General features: G+C 39.5%; 1 protein-coding gene across 1 annotated transcript; it reads right to left on the reverse strand.

Annotated features, from left to right (window-relative positions):
• Positions 1–896: 896 nt before the first annotated feature.
• Positions 897–3,102, reverse strand: LOC145098500 (secreted RxLR effector protein 161-like). The gene is made up of 3 exons (XM_079036136.1): positions 2,610–3,102; positions 1,884–1,958; positions 897–949 (listed from the first exon to the last, which is right to left on the reverse strand). The coding sequence occupies exons 1-3, from the start codon at positions 3,100–3,102 to the stop codon at positions 897–899; spliced, it is 621 nt and encodes a 206-aa protein (XP_078892262.1).
• Positions 3,103–25,939: the final 22,837 nt, after the last annotated feature.

Here is a 25,939-nt window from a genome sequence, read left to right on the forward strand (position 1 = left end):
ATCCACTGAGAGATCATAATATATGACAACTACCATAACATATACCTCCAGTTTTCCTTTACCCAAACCAGCTCCTCGACCAGTCAGACATCGAGATAAATACCAAAGAGAAAATTCCAGATACAAGAAAGGATTGATTTCTTGAACTCGCTAATCTTGGTAAGAGTAGGTTGATAACCCATCTCATTGAACATGCGAATCACATGTTCATTAGTGACCTTATAGAAAGCTGGAGAATTAAGGATTTCTAGAATCTTAGCAAAAAGCTTCTTGGACAATCGAAACTTTTTGTCATTCACCAGATTGAATGTAACTATATCCAATGTCTTGTTGTATGTGGCAGTGGAACCAACAATTGAGAGCCAAGACATCGGAACTTCAAACGAACTAAACATCACAATAGATAAAACCGAGTGTTTCAGAGCAACAATTAACATCTTGAGTTCCTCTGGATAAATAGAAACATCACCATCAACTTGATAATTCGTACTTTGAATCTTCATAATGGGTTGAGAAGATACGTCTTCAATGGTGTTAGATTGAGGAGCAGCCATTACTAGGGTTTTCCTTAAAGCTTTGAAGAATAGAGGAAAAAGAGGGCACAAATCATCTTTGAGTATGTTTGGAAAGCGTAAAGTCGTTAAAGAATCTCGAATGGTTACCATCAATGAACATGACACATGGCCCTTGAAAATTGCACAATTAGTCATTAAAGACGCCATGTAAGATACAGTGATTAGTACAGTTTCCTCGAAACGCGCACAGTTATCAAACCGTCACATCAAAAGTCTCTTCGTGGGTACCTAGTAGATAAGGACCAAAACCTTTGTAATGAAGGTTGGGCTCTTTCGCTTTTGGGTTTGAAAATGATGTTATGTGCCAGACTTTCGAAATCATCAACCTGAGTTGGTAATACTCAGAACCTCAAGGATTTCGTGAGTGCAGTGCGCTAATGAAAAAGATAAGAAGCAAAATAAGAAAAATTTAGATTTGTGATGTCGAAAGTATAATTTCGAAATAAATACAGATAAATCCCAGGAAAAAATTGCTTCGCTAATCATAAAGAGAGAAGATCAACAGCTTGTGTGGTTTCCCGTGAATAACAATCGAATACTTGTTGAGAAGTATCGAAGGGCTTTTTTTAGCATGGTTTCGAAGGTGGCTTAAAAATTTTGTTACAATGCACAACTAAACGTAAGAGTGACAAGTTGTAAATGAAACTTCCTGTTTGACCAGTGTAGTCAGTGATAAGTAAGCTTTGAAAAATTTATCAAGTAAAGAAGGTTGAGAATGATACCCAGAATGAAATCAAATTATTGAAACCATAATTAGACCTAAATCTTAAAGGTTTACAAATGACGTGGGTTTCGAACATTTGATCAAGATTACTACAAAGGAAAGAAAATGATTTTGAGTATCGAAAGCAGGTACTGAAACAAAGGTTTCGTTAATTTTGGAACAAAGTTCCCCGTCAATTCCTTAATTTGGTTCGACACTTAGGGTTTCACTTTCATCATGTTCTCATGATGTTAGATCATAAACAAAGAGTTTTGATATATTTAGATCCTGATTGGTTTTTAGCAGAGATCTCTTGGACATATGTGTTTGTGTGTGAATGTGTAAGAATTTTGGGATGAAAAAGATTGGGTAAAAGAAACGAATGTACCTCTGCTATGATTGGACTAAGCAATAAACTCTTAACTAATATGAGAAGAGTAAGGTAGCTCATGAATGAATGATAAGATAGCCTAATTGGAAAAGAATTCTCAGAATGAGAAAACCATTAAAGCTTTGAAGCTCATAGCATTATCGAGGCTTGGGTCAACATGCTACAGCATGCTTCTAGGGACATCTTAACTAGTACATAGTTTTCGAAAATATACCTTCCCTAAAAGCAGCAAGCATGTACCAAGAAAACTCTTCATTCGATGTGATGTCAATTAAAATCTTTGCTACATCTACACAACAAATGTAAAAACATACAAGAAAAGGAAAATATTTTTGAAATTTTGTTTTATAAAATGAAAATAACAAAAAATAAGAAAATCTTTTTGATATTTTTGAATATTTCAAAATAAACAGAAATTTTGTTGGTGTTTTTGATTTTTCGACATAAAAGTAACAAAAGATAAAACACAAATATTTTTGTTGTTTTTGATTTTTCGACATAAAAGTAACGAAAAAAAAATTTAATACCAAACTAACGAAAATTTGTGATTAAGCGGATTGTACATGATGTCGAAATCGAAGCGTGTTGAAGCGTTGAACGTGAATAGTAACCTCTGAACGATGAACTGTCTCATCTGAATGAACACTTATCACCTCTGAATCGACACCTTTACAACATTTTCCCTTGTCATTCTTTCAAAATATATCTAGGAACAAAATTAGCGTCTATCAATCCTAGTCCATTTAGTATTCTTACAAATGACTTTTCATTCAATGCTTTGTAAAAATATCAGCAAGCCGATCAGTTGTTTTTACAAAGTGAACTTCAATATTTCCATCTTCCACATGATTTTTAATGAAATGATAACGAAGTGCAATATGCTTTGTTTTTTAATGTTGCACTGGATTGTGACAAATGTGTATAGTCCTTTTTGAATCACAATACAATGGAATATTTTTCATGTTTATATCATAATCACGTAATAGGCTTTGAATCCAAATTATTTGTGAAGTGCAAGCTGCAACGACAACATATTCTGCATTTGCTGTGGAAATCGAAACACATGTTTGTTTCTTCGATTGCCAGCTTACAAGCTTCCTATCTAAGAGTTGACATCTGCCACTTGTACTTTTGTGATCAGGACTACAACCACCCAAATCAGCATCAGAAAATGCTTGTATGAAAAAGCCATTTTTCGAAGGATACCACAATCCTAATGAAATTGTTCCTTTAAGATATCGAAAAATATTCTTCACTGTTGTTAAGTGTGGTTCTCTGGAATTCGATTGATATCTGGCACAATTACATACAGAAAACATAATATCAGGTCGACTTCCTATAAGGTAAAGTAACGAACCTATCATGCTTCTATACAAAGTAAGATCAACAGCAGGTTTATCTAACGAAGGATTGAGCCTTGTTCCAACTGCCATTGATATTCGTAACTTTATGTTGTTCGTCATCCAAAAATTTTCAAGCAGATTCTTTGTGTAATTTTCTTGATTGATAAAAATTCCTTCTCTTCTCTGACGAATATTCAATCCTAGAAAGTTGTTTATTTTTCCCATCATGCTCATCTCAAATTGACTTTTCATCAGATTTTCGAATTCACTAGACAAAGCAGGGTTAGTAGAGCCAAGAATAATATCATCGACATAAATTTGAACAAGCATAAGATGATTCCCAACTTTCTTTCGAAATAAAGTGGGATCAAAGGATCCTTGTTTAAATTTCAATTGTTTTATGAAATTGGTAAGTGTCGCATACCAGGCTCTTGGTGCTTGTTTTAACCCATAAACAACTTTATCTAATACATAACAATGATCATGATATTGAGAATTGATAAAACCTGGTGGTTGCTCAACATAAACCGTTTCTTCGAGAACTCCATTAAGGAACATACACTTCACATCTATTTGATAAACATCAAAATCCTTATGTGTTGCATAGGCTAAAAAGATTTGAACAGCCTCGAGTCTTGCGACAGGGGAAAAGGTTTCCTCATAGTCGATACCTTCTTGTTGCGAATAATCTTTCACTACAAGCCTAGCCTTATTTCGAATAATATTGCCTTCTTTATTAGTTATATTTTTGAAAATCCATTTTAATCCAATCAAAGAAACATCATCTGGTTTTGGAACTAAACGCAAAACTTTATTTCTTTCAAATCCAGCCAAATCAAATTACATATAAACAATCCAATCAGGATCTTCCACAACAATCTTGACTGTTTTTGGTTCAATCTTCGAAATAAAGACATTGAACATGCAAAATTATTGATGAGTATTGAGTACCTCATTTTTTGCACGAAGTTAAGCTCTTGTAAGAACTCCATCTTGAGGATCACCAGGAACATGTTCCTATGGATGATTTCTTGTCCATTTTTCCAATGGTGGATATGTTGCATCGAAATCCAATGGTGCATCTTCGAACATTTCATTATTCTCCGAACCTGTAACAAAAATATTATCATTTACATCATGCAAAGTTTCATTTTGATTATTATTCGACATATTAAGCTCCCCTTCGAAAATTTCATTTTCAGGTTGCTCCCCCTTAACATTATCATTCATTATCCTATTCTCCCCCTCGAAAGAATGCTCCCCCTCAACATGAGAATTTGAATGCAAGTGCTCCCCCTCCACTTGATCATTTGGCATACTTTAGCTAATTCCAAGAGAATGAGATGTCGAGTTTAAATCAACAACATCCTGAGTAAGTGTCAAAAAGTCAGAATGCTTTGATGATTCAGGAAGTTGATTATCCTCAGCATTGACTTCAGTATCAGCAGCCCTATCCGGAACACCAAAAATTAAATCATAATCAAAATCAAACAAACTAATACTATCAGATTCATCTTTTGATTCATTAATAATTGGTTTTTGTTCAAAACACTTTTCAACTTGTTTGATATAATAATCATCGAAAGTTAGATTGAATGTTTCTTCAATTTTCCGAGTTCGCCTATTCAATACTTGATATGCAACCGAATTATGAGACTAACCCAAGAAAATCCCTTCGTCAACTTTGGACTGTAATTTTGAAAGATTATCCTTGAGATTCATGATAAAACACCTGCAACCAAAAATATGAAAGAATTTGATATTAGGTTTTCGGTTAATGATAATTTCATAAAGAGTAATATTTAATCTTCGATGAATAAACGATCTATTCTGTGTAAAACATGCAGTAGAGACTGCTTTAGCCCAAAGATATTGAGGAAGACTTGCATATGTGAGCATCGTTCTTGCTGTTTCACAAAGAGAACGATTTCTCCTTTCAACAACACTGTAACGACCCAAAAATACGACCCAAAAATTTCATTTTTCAATATAACCAAAAACCATAAATCTGAGTATCATATCATAAAACCACACACTATGTATCTCAACCATAGTAAAAATACTGTGAGGAAAACTATATCATAACTATAACATATCAAAATCAAGAAACTGAATCAACTCCCAGGATGAAAACTGAAGCTGTGGTGTGTGCGATGCCATCATCCCGAGCTCTTCCCTTTGATTGCGGAAGTACCTGAAACCAAAACTGAAACTGTAAGCACGAAGCTTAGTGAGCTCCCCCAAACTACCACATAACATACAATACATATAAAACACATACTGGGCCTTGCCCACTGCATCGGACCGAAGTCCGGAACTGACTGCATCGGACCGAAGTCCGGAACTAACTGCATCGGACCGAAGTCCGGAACTGACTGCATCGGACCGAAGTCCGGAACTAACTACATCGGACCGAAGTCCGGAACTGACTGCATCGGACCTAAGTCCGGAACTAACTACATCGGACCGAAGTCCGGAACTACTCATCATAGCATGGCATAACACATAGCAACTAACATAAACACACATATTGCATTCTGCATCGGACCATAGTCCGGAACATATAACACACAACGTGCTTGAATCATGGAGACATCAAGCATACTGGACTACTGCTTCGGACTGAAGTCCGGAACTGCTACTAACTAAATGGGCCGGCATTGTGGCCATAGACCCGTTCCTACTGGAAGGAAACTCACCTTGTGAACTGGCTGCTGTGTGTATGGCTCTGAAAGCTATCTGCTGCTGCTCCGGTATCTCCCCGGCTACAAGTCCATAAACACACTCAATCAATGCTAATCACTGCACTGGGGTAAAATGACTCTTTTACCCTTGGTCAAAGTCAACTCTCCTGGTCAAAGTCAACCCACAGTTGACCTGACTCGCCGAGTTGGGCCGCCAACTCGCCGAGTCCCTATTCTCACTTCTCGACCCTACTCGCTGCTACTCGTTGAGTATGGCATCAACTCGAAGAGTTCCCTTTCGAATAAAACTTAGGCAATCTGCATCCGACTCGCCGAGTCATATGAACAACTTGACGAGTTGTTCTTCGAGCTAAGAAGATTGCCTTGGACTCGCCGAGTTGTATGAACAACTCGTAGAGTCCCTCCATTACTGAGTCTGACCTCAAACTCGCTGAGTCCACTCTACCACTCACTGGTCCTACTCGGCATCACTCGAAAAGGGAAAATCGGGGACTCTCGACTCGACTCGCCGAGTCGTTCTTCCGACTCGCCGAGTCGCTTGCATGCAACAACTCAAAAATCGATTCTGCTTGAATCCAGTGTATAGAACTTATAGATCTGGACTCCCTTAACTCGATTGGCACGTAAAGATTCTATCTTTACGTGCCCATATGCATCCATGAAGATAAAATAGCTCAAAAAGCATAATATAGGCTAGATATAGGGTTTTCATGCAAAGTATCTTCAAAAAGGCAATAGATCCGGGCTCTACAACTCCTAAATGAACAGATCTAAGGATATCTCGATCTACTAAGGCATCCATATGATCATAAGGCTTGAGAAGGCATAAAACTATTACTAGAAGAGTTCCAATGGAAATTTGAAGCATAAAAGGGGAGGGAATCCGAAGAATACCTCAATGGATTATGATTTGCCCTTGAATCCTTGCTCTACACTTCTTCCCTTTGCTCCTTTCTTCTTTTTCTTCTTCAAGCCTTCAAAATATCACACAATAACACTTAAATCACTCAAGAACGGATTAGGGTTTTCTCACAGCTCTCTGAGGGTGAAGGAGGCGAGATTGGGGGCTATAAGGTGGCTTAAATAGTGAGCAACCCAGGGATTTAGGGTTTCTTCCAGACAGGCAGACTCGCCGAGTCCCGAATATGGACTCGCCGAGTCGCCGACTAACACGTGCTCGAAATCCCGTCCCTACTCGGCGAGTCAGGCTATGAACTCGCCGAGTCCCTCTTGCAAACTTCAAAATAAATACCATGGAATCAACATACCGGAGACGGGTCATTACAATTCTCCCCCACTTATCTCAGACTTCGTCCTCGAAGTCTGCTACGGCTGAATCTGCAAATATCTCTGGGTAGTGCTCTCTCATCTCCTCCTCAGCCTCCCACGTCCACTCAGACCCCTTCCGGTGCTGCCACTGCACCTTCACTAACTGAATTTCCTTGTTCCTCAAGGTCTTGGTCTTCCGGTCCAGAATCGCGACCGGCCTCTCAATATAATTCAGGCTGCTATCAACCTGAATATCCTCTAGGGGAACGACTGCTGACTCATCCACCAAGCACTTCCTCAACTGAGACACATGGAAAGTGTTGTGGATCTGACTAAGCTCCTCAGGAAGATCCAACCGATAAGCAACCCGACCCACCCGGGCCAAAACCCTGAAAGGACCAATAAACCTGGGACCCAACTTGCCCCTCTTCCGGAACCTGATGACACACTTCCAAGGTGAGACCTTCAGAAGGACCATATCACCCACCCGGAACTCCAAGTCTGAACGCCTCCTGTCGGCGTAGCTCTTCTGCCGACTCTGCGCAGTCTGCAGTCTTTTACGGACCTGCTGGATCAACTCGGTCGTCTTGAGCACCACCTCTGTGCTCCTGATGACTCGCTGACCGACCTCACCCCAACAAATCGGGGTCCTACACTTCCTCCCATAAAGCATCTCAAAGGGAGGTCGATCAATGCTCGCATGATAACTGTTGTTATACGAAAATTCCGCTAACGGAAGATACATATCCCAACTGCCACCGAAATCTAAAACACATGCCCTGAGCATGTCCTGGAGAGTCTGAATCGTCCTCTCGCTCTGCCCGTCCGTCTAAGGGTGGAAAGCGGTGCTGAAATGGAGACGAGTACCCATCTCGTCGTGGAACCGCTTCCAGAATCTGGATGTAAAACGGACATCTCAGTCTGACACCACCGATACCGGCACTCCATGACGTGCCACAATCTCTCGCACATAGATATCGGCTAACTTATCTGCCGATATACTCTCCTGGATCGGGATAAAATGAGCACTCTTCGTCAACCGATCCACTACTACCCATATCGAATCTACTCCTCGTGCGGTCCTGGGAAGCTTGGTGACAAAATCCATGGTGATGTCCTCCCATTTCCACACTGGAATGTCTAACGGCTGCATCTTTCCATGAGGCCTCTGGTGCTCCGCCTTGACCTTCCTGCAGGTCAGGCATCTCTCAACATACCAGGCGACGTCCCGCTTCATGCAGGGCCACCAACAATCGAGTCGAAGATCTCGATACATCTTCGTCGCCCCTGGGTGGATAGAAAATCGAGACTTATGAGCCTCGTCCATCAACACCTGCCGTACTCCACCCCAGTATGGTACCCACACCCTCCCGTGAAGTGTCAGCAATCCCCGACTGTCATAATCAAACGAGGCTACTCGGCCCACTATCCTCTCACACTTCTGCCTCTCCTCCTTGAGGCCCTCAACCTGAGCCTCCTTGATCCGCTCCAACAATGGAGTGATCACTGTCATCCTCAAACACAGATTTTTGACAGGGGCTGCCGACACTTTGCGGCTTAGGGAGTCGGCCACCACGTTGGCCTTCCCTGGATGGTAAAGGATCTCACAATCATAATCCTTTAGCACATCCAACCATCTCCTCTGCCTCATGTTTAGACTCGGCTGATCCATAAGGTACCTCAAACTCTTGTGATCCGTGTAAATAGTACAATGGACCCCATAAAGATAATGCCTCCAAATCTTGAGGGCAAACACAACCGCCCCCAGCTCTAAATCATGGGTAGGATAGTTAGCCTCGTGAGGCTTCAACTGTCTTGAGGCGTAAGTTATCACATGGCCTCGTTGCATCAATACTGCTCCCATACCTGTGATCGAGGCATCACAGTAGACTAAGAAGTCCTCTACTCCCTCTGGCAAGGTAAGGATCGGAGCCTCGCCCAATCTCTGTCTGAGGGTCTCGAATGCTGCCTGCTGCTAAGGCCCCCAACGAAATACCACCGACTTCTTGGTCAGTCGGGTGAGCGGCACTGCTATCTTGGAGAAATCCTGAATGAATCTCCGGTAATACCCTGCCAACCCTAGGAAGCTCCGAATCTCAGATGGAGACTTCGGGACCTCCCACTGCATCACGGCCTCTATCTTGGCCGGATCTACCAAAATACCCTTCTGGTTGACGAGATGACCAAGGAACTGCACCTCGCGCAACCAGAACTCACATTTAGAGAACTTTGCGAAAGACTCTCCCTCCTCAAAACCTCCAGCACCTCCCGCAGGTGCTCCTCGTGCTGCTCCTGTGTCTTGGAATACACCAAGATATCATCTATGAATACTATCACTGACCGATCCAGCGTCGGCCTGCACACGCGATTCATGAGATCCATGAACGCGGCCGGAGCATTGGTGGGCCCAAATGGCATCACCACAAACTCATAATGACCATACCTGGTCCTGAAAGCAGTCTTTTGTACATCCTCATCTCTAACCCGCATCTGATGGTAACCGGAGCGTAGATCGATCTTGGAGAGCCAAGACGCTCCCTGAAGCTGATCAAACAAATCATCTATCCTCGGAAGTGGGTAACGGTTCTTCACCGTTACCTTATTCAACTCCCGATAATCTATACACATACGATGCGACCCATCCTTCTTCCTCACAAACAGGATCGACGCTCCCTAAGGCAAACTGCTCGGCCAAATGAAACCCTTGTCTAACAGCTCCTGCAGCTGCGTAGACAACTCCTGCATCTCAGGGGGAGCTAGGCGATATGGTGCCTTGGCTATCGGAGCCGCACCAGGAATCAGGTCGATCCTAAACTCAACCTGCCTCTCAGGAGGTATTCCCGGTAAATCCTCGGGAAATACATCCAGGAAGTCTCGCACTATCGGAACATCTTCAACTGCCGTCTTGCCCTTCTCCCGGGCATCCAAGACATAAGCTACATAACCCGCGCAATCCTGCTGAAAATAACGTCTCGCTCTCGCGGCGGAACAAAAGGTCGGTCCGCGCTGTGGCCTCTCGCCCTGAATCACTAACTCTCCCCCACTGGAGTGCGAACCCTCACTAGCTGAAGCTCACAATCAATCACCGCCCCATTGGGGCTTAGCCAATCCATGCCCACAATAACCTTATTCCCTCGTAGGGGAATAGGAACCAGGTCCACTGAAAACTGCTCATCAAACAACTGAAGAGAACACCCTCTATGCACTCTGCCGACCCTCACGGTCCTATCATCTGCTATCTCAACCTCTAATGGACAATCCAGCTCCCCTGGAGCTCTACTAAATCTCTTGCTAAGCGCAAGCGATACGAATGATCGGATAGCCCCCGAATCGAATAATACCATAGCAGAAATGCCGTTCACAGAGAACGACCCCGTCACCACATCAGGAGTCGCTCGCGCCTCCTCTGCTGGCATCTGAAACGCCCTACTCTTCGCCACTGGCATCTCGGCTCGGCCCTGCCGGCCATCTGTAATCCTCAAGGTAGCAGGGGCAGGTGCAGCCACCTTCCCTGCTGCGGCTAAACTCGGACACTGGGACTTTTTATGTCCCCTCTGATTGCACTGAAAGCAAATCAGATCTGATGCTGCAACGGCAGTAGCAGGGGCCGTACAATCCCTGCTCAAATGCCCAATCCGACCGCACTTGTAGCAGCCGGAACTCCCTGCCTTGCACGTCCCCTCGTGCAATCTCCCACACTTGCCACATCGCACGTGGCTCTGCTGACTCCTAGATCTGTGATCTGAAACCTTGGGCTTTTTGACCGAACTACCTGTACCCGAAACCGCCTCCGGTTTCCTCTTCTTCTCCATCTCGAGATCAATCTCCCTCTCCCGAGCCCTAGCAATCATGTCATCCAGCGTTTTACAGCTGGACCGGCTCACAAACTGGCGGATATCGCTCCGCAACATCTCATGATAACGGGCCTTCTTCATCTCCTCATCGGCTGCATACTGAGGAAGGAGAAGAGCCCTCTCCCTGAACTTGGCGGTGATCTCCGCCACTGTCTCTGTAGTCTGGGTGAGGTCCTGAAACTCCCTAGCTAACTGCTGCACCTCAATAACCGGTGCAAACTCCGCCCTGAACTTGGTAGAGAAGTCAGCCCAGGTCATGGCGTCCAATGCTGCATCATCTCCAATGGTATGTCCGACCTCCTCACACCAATCCCGTGCCCTGTCCTTCAAGAGACAGGACGCCAATCTAACCTTGTCCCCCTCGGGACACCTGCTAGTGCGGAAAGCATTGGCCACATCCGCCAACCATCTAGTACTCGCTATGGGGTCCCGCGCCCCATGATAGTCCGGAGCTCCACATGCCCTGAACTCCCTAAATGTAAGAGTGCGCGACCCCATCATGGCCACCACCTCGGCACGGAAGGTGCCCAATCTCTCATCCATCAGCTCTAGGATTCCCTCCTCGATCGAACCGAAGATCACAGAAGTCTGCTCAATAATGATACGCGTAATCTCTGAAGAAAGAAACTCTCGGGTCTGCTCATCCATGCACTCGTCCCCCGAGCCTGAACCTGATCCCTCCCCGGCACCTCCACTGCCGGCTGCTGGTCTCGAACGCAAAACCACCATTCTGAAACACATCACAACTACATCAGAAAACTGAAATATCTCAAGGGATCATTGATACTACAACTAGCTTCCTGGTCTTGTCTCATCCTTTCTTGATTCGAGTACGGATCCTCTGCTTTCAGTAGTACGGGCCCATACTACCTTCCACATCTATCCGTACTTTCCTCAAGAACTGCTTTGACTCCACCAAGTCACTTCTACTACTACTAATCTCTGCTACTCTCATCCTAGGCTTGCCCTAGGGAAACCTCAGACTCAACTCAAACCAGTCCTCAGCTGCTGAAGGCCTCCTCGCGACACCAACTAGCCACCACCTGGATACCATCACATGTGACGAGGCTCAGATAATCCTTCGAGTAAAAGACTCGTCCTTACAACGGTTGGACTCAAACGAGAGCTGCGAAATAGGGTCAAATCTAGCACTATGAGATTATTCAACCCTGATCACATGTAATGTGACATATTCACCTAATGGCTAACTCCCATCACTCAGAATCCCACAAAGCACAATGCAAGCAGCATTCGGATAAAGGAAACATACTCAGGCAAAACTATTCTCATAACAAGAAACTGTACTAGCATACAATGCTAAGCTCATACTATCAAGCATAACCTAAATAGGCTATCCTACTACTGTCTACTCAATACTAGCATGCAATACTCATAAAGCTGATACACATATAGCAGGCACATAAGGCATCCTCCTAGATCCTTAGTCCTATACTAGCATGTTGTTCTACTGAAACTGAAACTGAACAAATAACTTGTATGGGTAATTTGGGAGCACTTACTTGAGCTCGGCTGATCGCATGCACCACACCCTTATCTCGTTTAAAAATTTCTTTCTTTCTAAGTGCTTTTAAAATTCTTTAGAAAACATTTTCCTTTTTTTTTTTTTTAAATCTTTTTATCTTCCCCTTAGTTTGAGTTCAGATACACCCAGAAGTGTATCCGAATCCCTCAAACCAAGGCTCTGATACCAACTTGTAACGACCCAAAAATACGACCCAAAAATTTCATTTTTCAATATAACCAAAAACCATAAATCTGAGTATCATATAATAAAACCACACACTATGTATCTCAACCATAGTAAAAATACTGTGAGGAAAAATGTATCATAACTATAACATATCAAAATCAAGAAACTGAATCAACTCCCAGGATGAAAACTAAAATTGTGGTGTGTGCGATGCCATCATCCCGAGCTCTTCCCTTTGCTTGCGGAAGTACCTGAAACCAAAACTGAAACTATAAGCACGAAGCTTAGTGAGCTCCCCCAAACTACCACATACCATACAATACATATAAAACACATACTGGGCCTTGCCCACTGTATCGGACCGAAGTCCGGAACTAGCTGCATCGGACCAAAGTCCGGAACTGACTGCATCGGACCGAAGTCCGGAACTAACTGCATCGGACCGAAGTCCGGAACTGACTGCATCGGACCTAAGTCCGGAACTAACTACATCGGACCGAAGTCCGGAACTGACTGCATCGGACCTAAGTCCGGAACTAACTACATCGGACCGGAGTCCGGAACTACTCATCATAGCATGGCATAACACATAGCAACTAACATAAACACACATATTGCATTCTGCATCGGACCATAGTCCGGAACATATAACACACAACGTGCTTGAATCACGGAGACATCAAGAATACTGAACTACTGCTTCGGACTGAAGTCCGGAACTGCTACTAACTAAATGGGCCGGCATTGTGGCCGTAGACCCGTTCCTACTGGAAGGAAACTCACCTCGTGAATTGGCTGCTGTGTGTATGGCTCTGAAAGCTATCTGCTGCTGCTCCGGTATCTCCCCGGCTACAAGTCCATAAACACACTCAATCAATGATAATCACTGCACTGGGGTAAAATGACTCTTTTACCCTTGGTCAAAGTCAACTCTCCTGATCAAAGTCAACTCTCCTGGTCAAAGTCAACCCACAGTTGACCTGACTCGCCGAGTTGGGCCGCCAACTCGCCGAGTCCCTATTCTCACTTCTCGACCCTACTTGCTGCTACTCGTTGAGTATGGCATCAACTCGACGAGTTCCCTTTCGAATAAAAAACTTAGGCAATATGCATCTGACTCGCCGATTCATAGGAACAACTCGACGAGTTGTTCTTCGAGCTAAGAAGATTTCCTTGGACTCGCCGAGTTGTATGAACAACTCGCCGAGTCCCTCCATTACTGAGTCTGACCTCAAACTCGCTGAGTCCACTCTACCACTCACTGTTCCTACTCGGCATCACTCGAAAAGGGAAAATCGGGGACTCTCGACTCGACTCGCCGAGTCGTTCTTCCGACTCGCCGAGTCGCTTGCATGCAACAACTCAAAACTCGATTCTGCTTGAATCCAGTGTATAGAACTTATAGATCTGGACTCCCTTAACTCGATTGGCACGTAAAGATTCTATCTTTACGTGCCCATATGCATCCATGAAGATAAAATAGCTCAAAAAGCATAATATAGGCTAGATCTAGGGTTTTCATGCAAAGTATCTTCAAAAAGGCAATAGATCCGAGCTCTACAACTCCTAAATGAACAGATCTAAGGATATCTCGATCTACTAAGGCATCCATATGATCATAAGGCTTGAGAAGGCATAAAACTATTACTAGAAGAGTTCCAATGGAAATTTGAAGCATAAAAGGGGAGGGAATCCGAAGAATACCTCAATGGATTATGATTTGCCCTTGAATCCTTGCTCTAAACTTCTTCCCTTTGCTCCTTTCTTCTTCTTCTTCTTCAAGCCTTCAAAATATCACACAATAACACTTAAATCACTCAAGAACGGATTAGGGTTTTCTCACAGCTCTCTGAGGGTGAAGGAGGTGAGATTGGGGGCTATAAGGTGGCTTAAATAGTGAGCAACCCGGGGATTTAGGGTTTCTTCCAGACAGGCAGACTCGTCGAGTCCTGAATATGGACTCGCCGAGTCGCCGACTAACACGTGCTCGAAATCCCGTCCCTACTCGGCGAGTCAGGCTATGAACTCGCCGAGTCCCTCTTGCAAACTTCAAAATAAATACCATGGAATCAACATACCCGAGATGGGTCGTTACAAATACCATTATGCTGAGGTGTGTAGGCTGAAGAAAAATTATATGAAATTCCTGTTTCAGTTAAAAATGAATCAAGAACATTGTTCTTAAATTCTGAACCACTGTTACTATTGATTTTTCAAACTTTTTTCTTCAAACTTGTTTCAATTTTCTTGATAAAATCAATCATTACTTGAGCAACTTCAGATTTAAGCTGAGAAAATAAACCCAAGTAAATCGAGAAAAATCATCAACAATAACTAAAATGTACCGTTTCCTGTTGAGAGTTTCAACAGTCGATGGTCCACAAAGATCAATATAAAGAAGTTCCCAATGGTTCAACAATTTTGAATCGATGACAATTGGATGTCCTTTGACGATGTTGTTTCCCTTGTTCGCAAGCTGCACACAAAGTATCATTATCAAATTTTAAGATAGGTAAACCTCGAACAAGATCATTTACCACCAGTTTATTGAGATTTCAAAAGTTCAAATATGAAAGTCGATGATGCCAGAGACAACTGATATCAGATGAAGCTTTCGATAGTAAGCACACCGAGGGAATTCCAACTATTGGTTTGATGTTGAGAGTGAACATATCTCCATGTCGTTTGGATTTAAGTACAACTTCATTTGAGTTGACATTCAAAATTATACTTCCTTCTTCATTAAACACCACTTGATTGCCAGTGCCCACAACTAGTTGTGAAAGACTTATCAAGTTATGTTGAAGACCTTCGACATAAGCGACACGATTAATAGTGAATTTCCTATTTGTCACCTTACCATATCCTTTAACTTTACACTTTTGATTGTTTCCAAAACTTTACAACTCCTGCATTCTTCAAACTTCGAAAATCATGCAAATTTTCTTTCCTTCCATTCATGTGACGAGAACAACCACTGCCGATATACCATTTTTCATCATTTTGCTCGTCACATAAAACCTGCAATCAGTGAAAGAATATAGGTACCCAAGGCTGTTTGGGTCCTTTATGATTAGTTTGAAACACATTATGAAATGAAGATCATGAAATCCAATTACGAACTTTAGATTTGACACTATCAATTAAGTCCACATCATTTGGTAAAGGCTCATAAATATAACATTTCGAAAGTTTAGGACGTTCTCTGAATTTCGCCTTTTTCTTCTCAGATTGTGTCTTTGTTGCCTTTTCTTTCGAAATAGGGCGCCATGCCTTGACTGAAGATGTTGAAGATTTCGATGATGAACTAACATTCGATATTTCGTTCAAATATTTCTCATAAGCATTTTTGATTTGTTGTTGAGAGAATTTTCTTGTTTGATAAGATTTCCCTTTTCCTTCAAGCCAATGATCTATGTTTTGCACATTTAATCGACCCTTGGTATACAGAACTTTGAAAGCTTGTTTCGTAGGAGGATTAGGAAAATTCGATTTTTGAGGTGTAAATTTAACATTCCGTTTTGAATGAAATTGATCAAATTTTTTATTTTCAACCTTTGACTCAAAACGCTGTTGTGGAAGATTTCGATGTTGAAAAAATGGTGATTTGTTCTGTGAACGATAGGATTTTGAAAAATCATCATTGAAAAACCTTGTTTGATTAGTAAAATGAATCTTCTTCAAAGATTGTGATTTCAAAAACCCCTTTTTATTCAATTTTTGATTATGATTTTCTGACATAAACTTTGTTTCTTGAATTTTGGTTTTCAAAAAATTATTTTGTGAAGTTGATTGAGAAAAATGCTTTTTAGATAGAGCGGGATTTTTCTTATTAACTGAACTTGATGAAGACATTGTCTTAACCTTTTTCAGACATGGTCTTTTCAGTCGTTTTCTTTTTCAAATCGTTTTGTTTCTTTCAAGACGCAACAATTTGCCAAAAAACCTTCTTTCGTGCTTGTCTCTTTGAAATTCCATTTTCTTTTGAAAACTTGTTAATTTTTTGTTTAAACTCTTATGAATTTATTTTATCATTTGAAAACACAATTTCATCATCAACTTGTCTCTTTGAAATTTCTGATTATTACAACCCATTTTCGTTGTGGTTTTTGTCTTTGAAAAGTGTATGAATTCTTGATAAGATTGTTTTCGACATTGCTTTGGTTAGAAAAGAAACCTTCATTCTATGTTTGCTTATTATCTTCTTCAATTAATTTGTTTAATTCAGGTTTGATGTGATCGACATTCCCAGTTGTGACAAACACTTGGTTTGGAAAGATAACATCATCTGTACACTTGAAATTTGGATACACAACCGAATGTTTTTCTAAGTAATGAGCACCTTTTTCTTTCATCACTTTGGCGAAATTTACTGTTTCACCATACACCTAATCAACAACAACTCTTGGAATTTCATTTTCTTTCGAAACATCATTTGTTATGGTTGTTTCTTTCGAAATTTCATCGTCATCTTTCTCATCATCACTACTGTCTGTTTGACTATCTCTGACACTTACATGATCGAAATCACAAACTTTCGAAGTTGAGGATTGATCAATTTCAGTCTTAACCAACGAATCATTATATTTTTCTTTGCCTTTAGTTAAAGATGTGACATTAATGACAGACAACTGAGAACAATCAATGGATTCTTCTTCCTCAATTTCACTAATTTTGCTAACATTATCAGAATTATCTTCAATATCAGCAAAATAAGATTGAGAGTTAGATTTCAAATTCTCAGTTCTTTTCAAAATCTTTATTTGTTCATTATTGGTTAAGGTTTCATTCACAATATCAACTAATTCATTAGCATCCAAATATTTATCCATTTTCAAAATTCCATAAGCAAACCTATAATCAGGAACTTTATCAAACTCCTATATTGTCTTTTCACAATCATAGGACACAATCAATCTTTTCTCTTTCAAAAACTAAGAATGGTAATAACTTCCTATGTTGTTCTTTGCTTATGTCAGAAGAGTGATGTAAAGCAGTTAATTTTGCATACAATCTTTTGACAGAGTTACAATAAATGTTTCTCTTAGCAAGTAACATCCTAACTTCGTTGTTCAAATTATCTCTATCACACAAGAGATTTGTTATTTTTAATTCAAGATATTCTACTCTGATGTTCTTCGAATCCAACTGCTTTTGTGTCTCTAGTAATTGAGTACTAGATTTCTTAGCTTCATTACTAAGAGAGATAACCAAATTATCAAAAAAAGCAACAATGTCATCAAAATCAGTCAATTCAGAATCATAAGCATTCAAAGGAATATTATAAGATTGAAGTATAGAATGTACCTTCGTAGTCATTGGTGACTTGTCTCCATTCTTTGTCATAAAGAAACGACCAGTTACGTTTTCTTCATCTTCTTCCTCAAAATTCGCATACATCACTCCATGCGTAGGATTACGCATATCTTCATCATCTGAACCAGAGGACCAAATCTGATAAGTCCCATCTTCATTCCCTTCTCCCCTCGCCACAATTGACTGCCCTTTCGCTTTTGCTCTCACCTCTTCTAGACCTTCGACAAAGTTAGCTTCTTCTTTGATCTTATTCTTCTTTTCCTCTTTTGTTTGAAGCATACAATCATTTGCCATGTGATTTGCACCATGAAAATAGTGACAGTCGACACCAGAGTCACCTTTAAGCTTCTTTTCGAATTTCGAATCTTTAGACTTTGTTTCTTTCTTACTTTCACACCAATTGGTTTTTTATAAAATTTCTTCACTTTGTTGTTTGAGTAAAAAGCAATGGCTTCGTCATCTGAGTTAACAATCAAGCCTTCATCATCATAACTCTCTTTTTCAGTAGCTTCTTTCTCAGATACTTTCGAGACTAAAGCAAGAGGTCCTCCCAAGCTTATCTTCGATTCTTCAGCCATTTCAATAACTTCTGGCTCATGAGTTTTCAGCAAATTGTAAAGATCGTTCAGAGTTTAGGTATCAAAGTTCTGTTGTGTTTTCACCATTAGACTAACATTTCGCAATTCTTCACATAGTCCCATAACAAAAGTGAGGTTGAACTCCATGGTTGACCTGGTTATACCATTGCGACTGCATTTATAGATGAGTTCATTCAAGCGATTGTAATAAAGTTCGATAGATTAACCTTCCTTTTATTTGAATTCTTTCAATTCTACCGAACAATGCTTCACATAATTGATTTTCGTCTTTTCACTCCCTTGAAAATTCTCTTTGAGAGTATTCCAGATCTTTTTTGCAGATATACAACTACGAACGTAGTTATAAACAACTGGAGGAAGAGCACCACGAAGCTCTCTCATACACCTCTTCTCATTCTTCTTCGGCCTTGTTGTTTGTTCAGAAACACTTTGAGTTGAAGCAGATGTACCAATGTTTTGAACATTCGCTGGAGGAGGAACATTTCTAGTAATACAATCCCAAAGCTCTTCATCCAGTCCATTCAAGTAGTCTTCCATGCGATCAGCCCATTGACCATAATACTCTGGAATAAGCATATGAATCTTTGTTGAAGATCCTAACAAATGAGAAAAAGACATCATTGTGTTCATAATGAAATTCGCCATTGATGTACAAATGAATTCTCAGAAAAGCTTCAGAAATTTGAGAATTAATGGATGAATTGTTTGGAAAAAGCAAACAGAACACTCGATTAAACAAACTTGTTGCAGAATCGAATCACAACTAAAGATCAAAGATGATTTTTAGTATCAAAAGTGCGAAAAGTTTTTCAAAATATGATCGATACAAGATGAAAATCAGATCATTGCAGTATGATTCCTACTCTAATACCAATTGTAAAAGCTATTTAATCGAGTAATGAAACGAGATCAGAAATGAAATGAATTAAGAACACATAGAGTAAATATAATCTAGTTTCAGCTCTATTACGCTTTCACGATACAAAGAGTTTCAGACAGAAGAGTTGCAAAAGTTCTATCTATCTTATGTATCCTTCCCGATTTATAGGAAAAATAGAAAGCACACAAAAAATACAAAGGGCTAAAACATTACATCTTCGAAATAACTATGCCTTTGTAATAACATTACATCTCTTAATGAATACAAAATAACCTTCGACACCCTACAACATACTTCGACTCTTACAATAAAAACATTAAGCATATGTTTTATTCATAAATGAATAACGAATATATTGTAATAAAAAACTGATCTGTTTTTATTCACTTATGTATAACGAGAGTTGAATCTCTAAAATAATAAATTTTTTATTTTATGTTAAAACTATATCAATATAGATGTCTATTTATAGAGAATAAAAAATTATGAATTTTGATGTATTTAAAAATAATTTTTTGATAAAAATAGCTTTCTAAAAAAACAAAAAAAAAAATGTTTTTGTGTATATTAAGGTAATGATTAGCATAGTTTAAGGAAATATGTTTTGTTGGAGAACACATGTGTATCTGTTATCCACTTCCGTCGGTACGCCTAAGTGTTTTGCGGCAAAATTAATATGTGGATGAGAATGAAGAAGGAGCAGCGGCCCTCATCAGTTCTCCTCCCTTTCTTCAATTTATCTGACTCTCAAACAACTCCCAGTCACTTTTTCCTTGCTTCTCCATCGACCTCAGGTTGTTTGTTTCCTTATCTGATCAAAATTCACTTGAAAAACCACCAAAACAATTGACACCACCATGGAGGCCGATGACACAGACTGTTCCGGCGAGATGGTCCTGGTGTTAGCTGTTGATCTTAAGCAGATTTAAACAGTTCCTTAATCAGCTATTTTCATTTTTTTAGTGTTTAGAACAGCTCCAAAGACTCCCGGTGCAAGACCCATTCTTTTTTACTGTAATTTCTATAATTCAAAAGGCAACTGATTATTGTCCGCCAACTGTTTGTTAAAATGCTTGAATCAAATATTTCATCCATTCATTTGCACATGATGTCCATTGATAAGTATTTATACCCATTTGGAAATTAGAATATGTGGTTTTGTTAATCTAGTCTGGTGTTAGCCTAATGAGGTCTTTATATTTCTCTATTTTGACTTTCCTTGTCATTAGTTATTCCATAAACATGATGTTTACTGATAAGTATTTATACCAATTTGAAAATTAGCCAATGTAGTTTTGTTAATCTAGTCTTGTGTTGGTCTAATGAGGTGTTTAATTTCTTTATTTTGACTTTTTTTATGATTACTTATTCCATAAACATGATGATTTAATTTGCATATGATTAGTTATTTCTTACTCTACAAATTCTTTAAAAATCTTTTCTTATGATTAGTTATTCAATAAACATGATGATTAAATTTGCTTATGATTAGTTATTTTATACTCTTGATAATACAAATTCTGTAAGAATATTTGCTTATGATTTAATTTGCTTGTGATTAGTTATTTCATACTCTTGCTAATACAAAACCATTCTGTCAGAATTTATTTATATAAATCCATTCTTTCAGAATGTTTGTATTCTAGCAGAATATAGTTTATGTATTCTGCCAAAATTTATAAAACAAATCTTATCAATAATATTATTTTAGAATGGGTTAGTGTTTTTATTATATTTTAATGGTTTTTTTCTCCTTTTAAGTTTTGAAGAGTTTTTCGTTCATGTGGAAAAGACAGAAAATATGGAGAACAAGAGTGTCTTATAGTAGAAAGTATTCTGAATGTATAAAATGAATCTTAGCAACATTATTCTTTCATAATGAATTATTGTTTTTTGTTGGATTTTGATATTTTTGTTGCATTTGTGATAGGAATGGCTTGAAGACCGTATAGGAATGACGTGAAGAATGAATCAAAGATTGATCATACTCACAGTTTAAGAATGTTGTTGTTTTATAAGAATTACACTTGTTATTCTTTCAGAATGTTGTTTTTATTCAAGAATGTTCTTTTTGTATCACAATCATAGAATATAACTATTTGATATATTATTAGTTCGAGAATCAATTTTGTATATTATTTCATAATGTACTTATTCATGTTTTCTTCTTATTTATGTATTCTTAAAGGATGTCATAAACTATTATTCTAACAGAATGTCATTCTAACAGAATAAAATAATTTATAATCGGTTATGATTACAAATTAAATTATAATAGAAATTGAATTTTTTTTTTAAAAAAAAAATCAGAATTATCCCTTCAAATTCGAAAATTTCTTTTTTAAATATAGTTAATTGTCTAAAATACCATTTTAATTAAATTTGAGTGATATTATGGTACATGATATTCCATTGTAATATAATGACAAAATTGCAAAAATAGTCCCTGTGGTATGCATTTTTTGGGGGTTTTAGTCCATACCTCAACTTTTTTGGATTGGTGGTTTTAGTCTATACATTTTTTGGGGGTTTTAGTCTATACCCCATTCTCTCTCTCTCTCTCTCTCTCTCTCTCTCTCTCTCTCTCTCTATCTCTCTGTAGCACCCATATTTGACGATCGTTTTTCTCCCTCGATCAAACCTTGAAACCACCATTGTTACGATGAAAATCGATATTATAAACCAAAATAAGAACCCAAATCTCGAACCCATTTCTCCTTCTTCACACCCAAAGCTTTAATGAGATAAACCAACTCCAAACAACCTTCTTTTCATTCAATTTTGTTGTTGCCATCAAGAAGAAGAACATGAGGCATCTGCCTCTTCTACTTCGCCTGTCTTCTCCTTCGGGTAATGGCCAATTCTGAAGAGACTTCGAGGCAGCAGCCCTTTGTTGCTCCACCCTTTCCACCCGTTGATCGTAGTTATTGAACTCCCACATGAAGACTGTTGCGATCGTTTCTGCCTTTCCCTCTTTCATCCTCCATTTCTTCTTTGTTCCCTGGCCTGAACCCACCACCGAAGTGGGTGTTTCCCCGGAGCAAACATCGGGGGCGGCACCCCCCTTTTGATTCCCCACCTTCGCACCTTTTTTCCGAGACAGAAGAAGCGCATGAGCTACTTAAGCAGCCTTTGCTGCTTTCGTTACCACCTCGAGCCTTCCCTATCACTGCCTCATTCGTGATTAGCCTTGTCGATCAGATGAAAACCAAGGATCGGAGGTCCCTTTGTAAGTCCCTAATTTTCCTGTGTATTAATCAGATCCGTTTGATGGTGCGGAATCCCAATCAAACGGATGATGTCAGATCAAATAGAAGAGAAGGAGAAGAAGAATAATATGAATCTTGTTTGAATTGATTATAATTATGATCTGGATACAAGATTCACACACAACACACACTTGTTCTTCTCCCTACCATACACTCTCTATTGTTCATCAATCTACTCCTCAACCCTAACACCTTTATATATACTAGGGAATATGGGCTTGGTGAACATGGGCCGTAAATGGGTTTACGGCCGTAAACCTGTTTACAGCCGTAAACTCAACCGTAAACACCCCAATTGGCCGTAAACTAGACTGTAAGCTCATAAAATATTGCATAAAAATACAATTGCCCTGAAAAGCAAAGTATAAACCATATTTTGACCCAACAATCTCCCCCTTGGTTTATAGCTTTCTTTTCTTAATTGACCCAACAAGCTCCACCTAAAAAGTAGCTGGCTCTTCTTGTCAATCTCTAATGGGAGCTTGGCTTCAGCTTTAACCTTCGATTTCTTCACAACATCAGGATTAACATATGAATCATCCATGAATGACTTCATCTTGATCCCTTGAGCTTTTCTTCAGAATTTGGCATTGAACGCACATTGGGTGAGGATGCTTGATGTACTGATTCTTGAAAGATAGAGCTTTCAGCTTAAGAATCTTCAAAGAGAACATCAGAGAGAACAAATCTTCTGGATCACTTCAGCAAGTTTACGATAGCAGCTGACTGTTTGAGGAGGCTTCAATGCAATCCATCACATAATCTTCAATTTCTGCTTCACCTTACTTTTGGGGTTGAAGGATTGAATGTTGAAAGAATAATCTTCGTTTCTTGCTCCTTCGAATGAGAATTCTTCGATGCTCGTAGATGAGGCTTTGGCTCAAAAATTTTCGACACAAACTCCATGAGTTTCATCTACATCTGTAATCACTTTTCAAGACAAAACAAAACTAAAAGAAAATTTAGCACACAATATTTTTGGGTTTTTCATATTTTCTGAAAAATAAATAAAACAGAAACAAAAATATTTTTGGATTTTTGATTTTTATGAACAAGAAATAAAACAAAATAACACTATTTTTGATTTTGAATTTTCTGATTTTTGTTTGTTTTTTTTATTTTTAATTCTCCCCCTTATATTTAAATTAGAAGAACACTATGAACAAACTTAACAAAAAAACAAAAATAATAGCTAACTTTAAGAGTGATTTGGGATCAGAGTTTTTAGACAACCTTTATCCGTTTATCAGTACCTTTCCCTTCATGAATAGATCTGGTCAATCGCCGGTATTGTGGTCTACTTAAACACGAAAGATTGTGACAAAATTAGGACATACTATAAGTGACAAGACAATGTGATCCTAAGTTCCTAGATAATATTCCTTAAGGACCATTCAGCTGATGACGACCAAAGATATTGTTGTCCACCTAAATTGAGCAGCGAGATCTACAGACAATCTGGTGATTATTCAATTTTAAATGTACTAGAACGTGTTTCTTGCTTCCTGGTATACCCCAGCCATCAAGGACTTCCAAAATACTCCTTACACCGGGTGAGTAGACAATTATTAAGAGAGAAAATAGATTTAGAATGCATACGTTGTACATCCAGGTCGGATCTCTTCCAATCATGCAAAGGATGAAACATATGACTAACTGAAGTGTCAGAGGGATTGAGAAGAGAACGTTGCATATATTGTGTACCAGGTCGGATTTTGAGTCACGTAGAGGAGACAGTATATGGCTAACAGATAGAAAGAATTGCATAGATAGAAGATGCAGAGAGATAGAGTTGCATATGTTACAGTCCAGGTTGGATCTCTCGTTCACGCAAAGGAGGTAACATATGACTAACAGACAGAAAGAAAGAAAATAACCTTCTACAGACCTAGTTTATCGGAATTCCCCAGTCACCCTATCCAACCGGAATTAAGGACAGAATCCGCACATCGAGGAAAAGTGAATCGATGGTTCTAGATACGGGTTATTTAATGTCACAGGTAGATTCCCATGTATATCTCCCTGCTCAACCTATCCGAGCGTCGTGATGTCAGGCTAAACGGATCTAACTTGGTCAAATTTTGTCAAGTCCTTAAATTCATTAAGTTCATATATGCCTAGTCAAGTCCATTTTAAATCTTTCGTGCCTACTAGCGCATCGAACACAAAGCCTAGACAATTCAGATTCAGTCCCTTACAAAGATTCAGATTGCCTGTTATCACATGATTATATCACTTCCCAAAACATCTCTTGCAAGCACATTCTGTTAACACCATATTTTTTTTTCTGATTTTGTAATGTTTTTGGAACCCCCTAAATTTGTGCATAGGAGAGAAACGAAAGTAAATGCACAAATTTAAACTATCCTAAAACAAAAATTAGTCTTTAAAGCGAATCAGCTTAAGAAAAACTCAGGAGTATAGAGAAGAAAATTCAAACCGTAAGTCACCGATTGAATTTGCATCCAGAAGGTCTGAGAACAACATGCATAATCTCATAACAGATCCGAAAATTCTTCATGTCATTAAGCATTAACCCCATGAGTGATCCATTCCTTTCTTCCCTTCTCGCAAAAGGACACATACTCTTAAGCGAAGGTCAAAATGTTGTACAATTGAGAGATGTCCACAATCATATTCCAGGAGCAGCCACTACCAACAAACCAAAGTCTGATGATATGCCTCCATAGCTGCTCCAACACAGAGCGGGATTAGTTGGTCTTTGGAACCCATTCCATTTTGAAACTGGGTTGACCTTTGTCATCAATGCATGATACTCTCTCCCATGACATATCTTGCTTATCACAAACAAAAGATGTAGAAATATTAGAAGCATTAGTAGATTTAGGAGAGTGAGCCTTTGGAATCCATTTGTAGTTTGGTTTAACCCATTACCTTTTCGATTTGATGGGTGGCTTAGTACTTGCTTTTGATCTTGATGTCGGCCGTTGAGATGACTTTGACCTAACCAGTTTTTGTTTCACTGGAGCATCTCTTGAACTAGACTTCTAGGCCAGCATTCCCTTCTTGTTCTTGGGAGTTGGATGCTTGGCCTTAGGAGTTTAATTCTTGTCCTTCTGTGCGTTCCAGTCACCATTTTCTGAACGTGACCTAGAAGGGTTTCTTTTGAAGTATCTCCCACTTGGCGCGTTTTGTCATCCTTGTGTGTAGTAGGGAACGTACGTGCGATTTGGACAGTTTCAAGCAATGTGTCCAGGTGTTCCATAGTGAAAACATGCATTTTTCTTCACTGTGAAGTTATTTCTTCCCGCCCCTGGTGGCATATCCTTGCCTTGTCTCTTATTGATCCCACATGCACACTTG

The sequence above is a fragment of the Lactuca serriola genome, chromosome 4 (genome assembly GCF_051521515.1).
Source record: "Lactuca serriola cultivar US96UC23 chromosome 4, Lser_US96UC23_V15, whole genome shotgun sequence".
Lineage (NCBI taxonomy): Eukaryota > Viridiplantae > Streptophyta > Magnoliopsida > Asterales > Asteraceae > Lactuca > Lactuca serriola.

Excerpts from the sequence above, each read along its gene's own strand:
- LOC145098500 (XM_079036136.1), bottom strand. The coding sequence starts at position 3,102 with ATGGCAGTTGGAACAAGGCTCAATCCTTCGTTAGATAAACCTGCTGTT. Across the intron at positions 1,959-2,609 it reads GAAAAATATTCCATTGTATT|ATGTAGCAAAGATTTTAATT; the intron begins GTGATTCAAAAA and ends TTTGTTGTGTAG. Across the intron at positions 950-1,883 it reads GCTTGCTGCTTTTAGGGAAG|CGCACTGCACTCACGAAATC; the intron begins GTATATTTTCGA and ends CTTTTTCATTAG.